This window comes from Phyllostomus hastatus, unplaced genomic scaffold (assembly GCF_019186645.2).
Source record: "Phyllostomus hastatus isolate PE091 unplaced genomic scaffold, TTU_PhHast_1.1 phas_contig_1162, whole genome shotgun sequence".
Classification (NCBI taxonomy): domain Eukaryota; kingdom Metazoa; phylum Chordata; class Mammalia; order Chiroptera; family Phyllostomidae; genus Phyllostomus; species Phyllostomus hastatus.
The window spans coordinates 7,673,638-7,683,129 of record NW_025333537.1 but is presented as its reverse complement, the minus strand read 5'-3'; the positions used below and the strand labels follow the sequence as shown (position 1 = coordinate 7,683,129).

Genomic DNA, 9,492 nt, shown 5'->3' with positions numbered 1-9,492 from the left:
GAGTGCCTGCACTTTTTTTTTCTTTTTAAAATCAGGAAAATAGAAGCTTTCCTGGAAAGCTTCTAGCAGGTTTTTGCTGAGGTCTGATGGCTGTGATGGCAAAAGGAAAGCAGGAAGGAAGAGTGCCTGCACTTTTTTTTTTCTTTTTAAAATCAGGAAAATAGAAGCTTTCCTGGAAAGCTTCTAGCAGGTTTCCTGGAAAGCTTCTAGCAGGTTTTTGCTGAGGTCTGATGGCTGTGACTCAGACACCTCCAGCTGCCAGGTGGGCAGGGAAAGCAACAGGAAGCACAGGTGAAGGAGAATGGAAACAACTGGTTATCCCACAGCATCTGCCACACCCTCTCTCCACCCCCCCCCTTCACTGCTGCATCACCCATGTCTTTCCTGTCGAATGGTGAGCCCCCCCACAGCTGCTTCTGTGGGACGAAACTCCCCTGGAGTCCCTTCTCCACATTGCCCCTGGGTTCCAGGAACCCCCACCCCCTGTACGTCCTCAAGCACAACACCTCCCTGCTTCCTTTGAACTTGTCTCTCCGCCCGAGATGCTGCCCGCCCACTGCAATTTTTGGCATGCACGGGTGGCCGTTTTTTCAGTCTTCAAGTCTTGGCTCAAATGCCACTTCCTCCGAGCAGTCTTCCTGGACCACTCCACTGCTTTCTGCAGCCCTCATCCCTATTTGAAACTATACATTTATTTGTCCCTGGGTTAGTGTCTCTTTTCCCATGAGACCGAAGGAGGTAAAACTTTCTGTCCTAGCTACGTGTCCCCGTGCCAAGGGCGGTGCCAGGCCGTCAACAAGTATTTGTCGAATGAATGAATGAATGAATGAATACGAGAAAGGAGGAGGGAAAAAAATGTCCCTCGTCTCAGAACTGGCGGCAGATATTGTCAAGTAGGGACTGCAGTGCAAACAAGCGCAGAACTTTCGATGGTTCTAACAGCGCTCTCGTTAGGAGAAAAATGCTTGCATGTCCACGCGCACACACAATCCAAAATGAAACAAAACCAGAAGAAAAAAGCCGGGGAACTTTGAGGCAGAGTGAAAATGAAGACACATGCCTGCTCCCTAGCTGCCTTTTTGCACCATTTCTCAGTCCTAAGGACCATGGGGCTGGGGAGAGCGGCGGCGGCAGCAGCGGAGAGACAACAGAATTAATCATTCACGCTTCTCTTTTGTGCGTTTCTTTCCACGTGGGCCCAAGCGCTGCTGGCTTGTGCGTGCGGGGGCCTGGCTGTCGTGCACACATAACGCACATGCGCACCTTTGCTTGGAAAAGGCTCCACCTGAAAACCGCCCAGCCCGGCTGGAGGGGTCAGTACACGCGAGGTTACTGGCCCATGAAGGCCGCCGTGGTTGTCCCTTCTTCGCCCCGGCAGGCTCCCGCCTCGATGTTCCTCCTTCTAAAAGGTCATTCCCATGCAAAGGTCATGTCTACTAAACTTGAACCCTCCAAGGCCAGCTGTGAATGGTATCTTTGCCACCCTGGCGCCTAGTACCTCCTGGGTGCTTATTAAATGCTTGCTGCCTTCCTGCCTGAACCCCATCATCTTCGGACCTTTCAGGAGAGGCCGAACCTCCCATGTGAAGCTTATTCAACCCATTCCTGTCTGAGGAGCCCCACACCCTATTCGAAGCTCTTCCCAGCACAGGGCCTGTGGCCCTGGCCCTCAGCGCCCAGCCCCGAGCCCGGTCCGCGGCCGAGTCAGGGTCCTCTGGAGGAGCCACAGCGGGGGAGGCACCTGGAACGCTGAGTGCCAAGTCCCTGCCCCTGGGAACTCGGAGCCACGTCAGCTGTTGCTTTGTGTCCAGGGGGGTTAGAAAGCAGCTTAAGGATGCCTGCCTCCACCCCCGCTGCCTCTGGAATACTCTGGATTTGAAGAGCATCAGTTTCACGTGAAGGGAGACCCAGGATCAAGTAGGTGGAGAGAGAAGCAGGAATCAGTGTTGTCAGAGGCCTTGTCCAGAGTCCTGTGGGTGGAGCCCCAGACCACTGTTCATCTCCGTCCTCCCTGGACAGCCACGGGGGGGCCCGGACACGCCCCTCGCCGTGTGCAACGCCCCGCCCCTTCTCCGAAGGCTGGGTTCCACCCATCAGCAGTTTGCTTCTCTGGGGCCGCCCTCCACCAGATCCGCTCTGGCCCCAACTTCCGAGGGTGTCCAGGGACGGTGGGCTCAAGCATCCAGCACCCACCGCCTCCTCTGCAGAGGAGCAGAGCCGGCCTCCCTGCCTGTTCGGTGACCCCGGGTGACGCCTGGGGGACGTGGGTGTCGCCAGGCAGCAAATGCCGCAAACCTCGATAGCGTCTCCCTTCTCAAGGCACCGGGCCGCGACTGGCGCCCACGGAGGAGGGGCCCCAGGCCGTCTCCCGCCAGCAGTGCCGCTATCAGAACCGCACGAGGGAGCCTGAATGGAGAGGAGCTGCAGAGACGGCGGCCCCTCCCCGCCACCGCGGTTTCCAGGCGACACGGCTGTCGCGGTCGCTGTCATACAAACCCTCTCCCTGTACGACGGCAGGTCCCAGGGGGAGAAGGGGTGAAGCGGAATACTTTATCGGCCGTGTACATATGTAACCAGAAACGGGGCTGAAAAGCAGAACCTCGCTTCCCTGAATAGGGGGACGGGGGCGGGGCGGAGGGGGCTGGCGGAGGTCACCGGCGAACGCACGGCTGTGGCCGCGGGTTCTGGCCCCGGGTTGTCGGTGAGGAGGGCGCCCCGCAGGGGGCTGGTGTGGGGACAGAGTTTAAAAGGCGCCTCGTTTCTGTATTTAGAAATAAGAATCAGATATACATGTGAAAGCTGAGGGCAAAAATAAGTCCTTGGAAACGACGCGAAAACGTGAGCCAGGGTTTCTCGTCCCCGGCCCCTCTTCACTGCTGGTTTGCAGACGGGACTTGCTCCCACGGCGGGCCGAAGTCCGGGTTCATCCTGCGGCAGAGCGGGTCCGAGTGGCGCTTGGACGGAGGGAGCCCAGCTTCCCCCTCGGGGTCTGAAGGGGCAGGAGGTTGCCCAGGTGCACGGCGTGGAAGGCACAGGCCCCTAGGCTGTTCCGCCAAAGGCAGCCCTCTCTCTCCGGCCCTGGTGAGCAGCGTTATCCAACGATCTACAAGGAAGGAGGTAAACAGAATAGCACTGTGGTGAAACCCTCGCTTTGTCCGAGGTTCAGTGTGAAAGTAACCCACCCCACACACAGCCGCCGGCCCCCCACTCGCTCAGGTGCGCTGTGAAGGCGCCTGGTGTCCCGGGCCCCGCCGGGGCTGCTGCGCTAGCTGGGGGAGCCCGGTGGGGGTGGGGGGGAGCAGGTGGACCCGCAGGCTGTCTTCCCGGAGACCGTCTCTGGGCACGTTTCCAAAGAACACAGCGCAGGGAGGCGCAGATGCGAGACCCCACACCCTCCAGCTGCTCCGCCCAGGTGTTCGGGGCGGGGCTTCTGCCACAGGCCCATTCAAAAGTTTGAGATGATTAAAGTTAAGCAAAGAGGGATGGAGAGAAAGAGCGCGAAGAGGAAGAGAGAGAGAGAGTGAGACGAGAAACGAGAAAAGCAAGAACCCATCTGGGCAATGCATCACATTGAAATTGCCCCGCATTAAAAATTCACCAGCCAGTGAATTTTCAAGGGATTTGTAGTAATTAGATGACAAAATGCTGGCAAATCTCAGGCTTGCCAAAGATGTTACTCAGGGGTCAAAGACTCGACACTTTCGGCTGGGTAATTTGTAAGTGTCAATCACTCCCAGCCATCAGAGAGAAGGCGGCGAGCTAGCGGCTGCATTCTAACGAAGTCCAGGCGCAGGCGTCCGCCCGCCGTCTGCCGGCAAACCCCAGGACCCCGCCGCTCCACTCGGGCACGGGGAGCGGTGGGGCCTGCCTGGGGCCCCGCGCCGTGTCGGCCAACCCAGGTTCCCCGCTTCTTGTTTGACCGTCTTCTTTCAGGAAGGCAGCGGCTCGCTAGGAGTCGCCGTCCCTCCTTCGTGGAGGAGAGAGTTTCCTGGGGCTGATCTCCAGTGCGAGGCGCAATGGGGCGTTCACGCGGAGGGCTGATCTCCTGGCCTCGACACCTGCCCCGGGCCTCCGTCTTCGCACCTGTGACGTTGGGGTGAGACTCACCTGGCAGGTCTGTCCTGACCCCAGGAGGGAGAACCCGCTCTCTAGCTTCCTAACGGATTCCTGCACTCATTACCCACATGCCTTTGCCCCAGACGCCGCTCTGGGCTCTGAGGACTTGGCAGTGACCAAGGTAGCACACCTGCCCTCGTGGAACATTCTAGTGGGGGGAGGAAGGAACAATAAACAAATAAGCAGAAAGCATGTCAGAAGGTGGCAACTGCTAAGAGGAAAATGAGAATCAGCTTTGAAGACGATGGCATCCACACCTGAGCAGAGGCCTCGTGAAAGCAAGGGGAGGGGCGGACTCAACAGAGGGACCTGCAGGCAAAGTCCTGAGGGTCAGTTTGGAGGATTCTGAGAACGGTCATGAGACCGGAGGTTGTGGACGAAGGCGACGATACAGTGGGTCTTGGCCCCAGAAGCTGGACTCAGCACAGCCCCATCTAGGTGACCCCTGGTCAGATGTGCTCCCCAGGTCCTGCCGGGGGCCTGCCCACCCTGGGCGAGAGGATCTCATTCCGGCTGCTTAGGCTGATTGGAAGCAAGCTGAGGAGGACGGGGGATGCTGTCTGGCACTGCCTGGAGCCCAAGCAGGGGACGGGTGCCCGTGGGACGGATGCATGCAGAGGGGGGCCTTTCTCCTCCTCACTGCCCCCACCGCCAGGGTTATTTCCCGGAACGGGCACCGGCTTTGGAGGCAGACAGACCCCGGGCCCTGGAGCCTGGCTCTGCTGTTTGTGAGCTGTGTAGCCCTGGGCGAGCTAGCACATCTCTGACATCAGTTGCTGCATCTGGGACATGGGCAGAGGAGCCCCTCTCACATGGCTACGGACAGGCATTGTTAATAACAATCAGGCTCAGGGGAGGTTCTCAGCGGGACCATTTCTGACTCTAACACTGTAGCTGATACACAGGACAGGACCCGACTCCAGCTGGCCCCTTGAGTATCCCACACGGAAGAATCCTGTGGCTAAACCACACTTCAGGGAGATGAACCTCCCCGGGTTTAGGGGCAAGCCTCTGTTTTAAAAGATAAGAAGCTGGACCGGGGTCCCTTTGTACAGTTTGCTGCAGAGCAGACTCTCTGTGCTGGAAGCATTAACGTAGTTGGGGACTACTCCGGCTGGGCCGGGGCTGGCCTCTGTAAGTCACGTTCTCCCGGGGGTGCTTCCCGGGTACTGCACGTTTGCCGTGGGTGGGAGCAGCGGCCAGCCTTGGGTGCATTTACTCCCTCACCCGCCTCCTTCCCCGGGGCTGGGCCTCCGTCCCAGCCAGCCTCCGCCGCAGGTTTAACACGGCTGTGAAACTGCTCAAGGGGAAAATGAGAAACTACCCAGTGTCTCCTGGGAGGCAGCGGGCTGGGCCTCCCGAGCTCCGGTGGCCAAGCCTCCCTCACCACCCCCCGGGCGGGCAGAGGGGATGGGGAGCTCCCGGACGGACGGGAGGCAGAGGACGGGACGCAGGCGCCCACGGCACCCACTTGAGATGCAAATAAAAATCAGCAGCAGCTGCCAGTCGGCTCCCCCGTTCCCCAAGGCCCCCCGTGAAGACCGCCTGCCTCTGCAGTTCGGGCCGCGGGGTCTGGAGCTGCCCCGGCATCTGCTGAGGAGTCGATGGGGCTGTGGGCAGTGATGCACAGGACAAAGACGGCCACCGTCACGGCCTGTTCACGGAGCACCTACTAGGTGCAGGCCCTGCGCTCCCTGGCCGGCCGCACCTCACCACAGCTCGCCCTCACACACAAGGCCCGGTGACACAGGCAGCGTGACTGCTGCGTCCTCAGCAGGTGCTCCCTCTCCTTGCTCTATCTTCCAGCCCCTCCTTTCTGCCTGACGTGATGTCACACACGTCACGGGTGGGCACGTGCTTGTTTGTGACGGGGGCAGATGACGTCCTCACCTCTTGTAAACCGCCTGTGTGCTGCCGCCCCGTACCAGGAAACGTGCCAGCGTGGACACGGCCTACACGCCCTGGTTGCCGTCCGGACCAGCAGAGGGGTGGCTGTGCTGGGCACAGAGCCCCCTGGAGGGTCAGCTGCAGGGGACCACAGAGCCACGCGTCCGGGCTCCCACCCTCCTGCGCCCACGACCACGGACACCCTCACCCCAACTGAACTGGGAGCCTCTGCCGGACTCCCAGGCAAAGTGCACCCCCACGGCAGGGGTCCCGGTCTGCCTTCTTCCCCACGGACCCCAGGGCCCCGCCAGGGGGAGGTTCTAGTATGTGCTCTGCTGTCCCAGGCCTTGGCGGGTGGACGGGGGGCCTGCGTTGAAAGCCAGGACCTGGTAGGACCACCACGCCAGCCTCTGCTGAGCTGGGGGATTCTGGGAAGGCCTCTGAAGTCCAGTCCTGAGCCTCAGGTTCCTTAAATGCAAAATGCAGGGAAACAGCAGTGCCCATGGGTCATGGGGCTAAGGGGAAGGCTCAGTGACTGATCATTGGATTTGACTTTGTCACTGAACTCCCAGGGCCTAGAACCAGGCTCTCAGAGAAAGACGGAGTCTTTAGGACTCAGCCCCGCCCTGACCACCCGGCAAAGGTGCGCCTGGAGAGCTGGGCAGGCTCCCCCACTGCAGGCCCAGGGCCGAGGGGCGTCTCAGAGCCTCGTTAATGCCTCCTCCAGGGGCAGGGCTGCGTCTCCACGTTGCAAAGACTAGGCAGAGGAAGACCAGGTGGGCCGGGCGTGGCGGCGTGGGGGGCGGGAAGCACAGACCGCAGGCTGCTGGTTCTAAACCCCGGAGCGGTGTGACTCTGGGCCGGGCACCTGACCTCCCCGAGCTTCTGCTTTTTCGTGGGAGATGAGAACGGCGGTACTGGCGCCCATCTCGAGAAGCGAGGAAGGGTTAGAGGGGTTACTCCAGGGTGAGGAAGTGATGACCATGGCCGATGAACCGAGGCCGGAATGGGGGAGGCCCAGGGGAGGAGGGCGGCGCCCTCACCCGGTGCCCGTGGTGTGCCCGGGGCGCAGAGACGTGCGTGGTCTGGCCCGAGTCACACAGCCTGGAGACCACCTCCCCCTGCCCCCCGCCTGCTCAGTGAGCCCTCGGTGGGTGCTCCTGTCACCCCTATCTTGCACAAGAGAACACCAAGGCCAGGTGACTTGTTCCAAAAGCCACAGGGCTCGTGGGGCACAGGGCTGGAACGTCAGCCCCGCAGCCCGGCTTGTCCCCACCCAGCGGCCCCTGCTTCAGGCACCCGACCCCAGGGAGGACACATGCTCGGCACCATGGGAGGTGCTCAGAACGGGCCTGGCCTCTGCCCTTGACCTCAGGACCAGGCCTCCCTTGCTTGGTGACGAGGGTCTGCCCCAGGCAACCCATCCTTCCTGGGGTGTCTGGCTGGCCCCCACACGTGTGGTCAGAGGAACCCAGAGAGAGAGGGCGCAGGGGTACCCCGTCGGGGGCGGTAGCCCAGAGCCTGCTCCCAGCCCTCCAGCCCCCGCTGCTTGTGAGGGGACCCCCACTCCCCAGGCTGTCTGGTCGCCCCTCAGGACCACTCTGCCATCGGCAGCTCAGCCGTCGGGCTTTCCAATTCCGGGCACATCGTGCCCACGCCTGCCCGCCGCCGCCGCTCTCCGTCCCCGGACCCCGTACGGGGTGAAACCCTTGCTTATTCGTCAGTCTGGCTCCCGCTCGCTGTGAATTACCCGGCCTGATTGATATTCACGAGCGGACGTGCCGAAACCGCACTCCGCAGCCACGTGACTGACTCCTGCTTCGGGGAGGAGGCTGCCGGGAAGGTGCAGGGCCCCGGGCAGCCCAGACGTGCCACGGGGCCCCCAGGCGGGTCACAGCCCCCCGGGGGCCGCCCTTGGCTGACGGCGGTCCACCCTCAGTGGTGGCGGGGGCCGGCAGGGGCCAGCAGGGCTTCCCAGGCTGGGTGGGTGACAGTCCTGCCCCCCCCCCTCGGCTCACCACCCGGTGCCTGGCACAGGCCGGTGTTCAGTTAAGCTCGGCCTGGGCCCTGGGCTGGGCCTCGGGACGCCTAACCCGCCCCCGGGGAGGGACAGTCTAGTCTCCGTCCTCAGGGGAAGCAGGTGCAGATTCGAACTTGTGCTTCTGCGCGAAAGGACAGAGCCCCCCCCTTCCCCCACCCCCAAGAACTCGGGTTTCCAGAAAGTACCCTGCCTCGAGGTCCCAGTGGCTTTTGCTCCAGAAGCGGAGACTGCCACACAAGATGCAGAAGTGACTCAGTCAACCCGGAGAACTCCCTGAGTGCGCCCCGCCCCCGACGGCCCCGAGAGCTGCTGCGCTGTGTGGGGTGGAAACGAGTCTATTGCAGGCGGACATCCTGCATGCTGAACAGGAGGGAGCTGGAGGAACTGGGGTGGCTTTTCAGACACCAGAAAGTGCAAGCTTGGGTTTTTAGAAGCAGAAGGAGAATTTACTTTTTAGCCTCCTCCCCCCACCCCTCGGCCCCTGCTGCCAGCAGTGAGCTCCCTAGCTGGGAGCAAGAGAGGCTTGGGGATTGGGGAGGAACCCCACCGCAGAGACATGTGGCTGAACCCCAAACCCCGATTACTAGAGCTGGCGTTTCCCAGGGAAAACGGGGCTCGAGCAGACTGAGCCTGGGGAGCCCACAGGAGTGGGTCCAGCTGTGGGAGAGCCCTGGGGAGCTTTTATAGGGGGTGGGGACAAGCACGGAACTTTCCGGCAGGAAGGAGTTAACTGATGGCCCACTTACACCTGGGAGCTCGATGAGTGCCACCTGGGGCCACTTGCCTGGCTAGAACTTCCCTTGTTTTCTCAGTAGAGTCTCTGAATGTTCTGTTTCTCTACTGATGACCCGGGCTCCAGCAAACGCTTAGTGGGTGCCTCCTGTGTGTGTGGGACCCATTCTGTCCTCCCACCCCACACCCACGCCTTCTGGGGGGCCCTCCCATGCTGAGTGGGGGGCTCAGCCCCAGGACCTGCTCTGGCCAACGGGGCAGGTAGCAAACGCGTCTCCCTGCGAAAGGAACAAGACCCACATGTCTCTGGGGTTTCCACGGACAACCAGGGCTCAGGCCCGGGACAGTGGGCCTTAAACTCTTTGTGGGTTGAGAATCTGAGAGCATCGTACGTGTGGGCCTTTGAGCGCACTCCCACCGAATCGCTGCCTCTGCAGGGCTGCCCGGCCAGCTGTCCCAGGCTCTGCAGCCGCCCGCTGCTCGTCAGCTGAGCGCCGGAGGAAGGAGCTGGCTCGAGTTTTGGGGTCCACAATGCATGTGGCTAACACTGTTGCTGTGGACTGCTTACACTACGAGGGCCGGGCCGCCGAACCCACAAGCAGAAATGTCAGAAAGGGGGACCAGGGGCTCTGGATCCAACCTGCTCAGCCCCCTCTCGGCTGCTCCGGGCTCGGCCGGAGAGCCGTGGCCGGAACCAGACAGAACCAGCCTCGGGG

At 61.5% G+C, this 9,492-nt stretch overlaps 1 protein-coding gene across 2 annotated transcripts in view; it reads right to left on the bottom strand.

The window, feature by feature from the left end:
• Window positions 1–2,742: 2,742 nt before the first annotated feature.
• The window catches only part of RBM19 (RNA binding motif protein 19), a 103,333-nt gene continuing 96,583 nt past the window's right edge, over window positions 2,743–9,492 (bottom strand). For both annotated transcript variants that reach the window (XM_045844189.1, XM_045844205.1), the window contains exon 25: window positions 2,743–3,103. In XM_045844189.1, coding sequence (XP_045700145.1) covers window positions 3,092–3,103 — 12 coding nt within the window. In that variant the 3' untranslated portion in view covers window positions 2,743–3,091. The remainder of the gene's footprint in view (window positions 3,104–9,492) is intronic.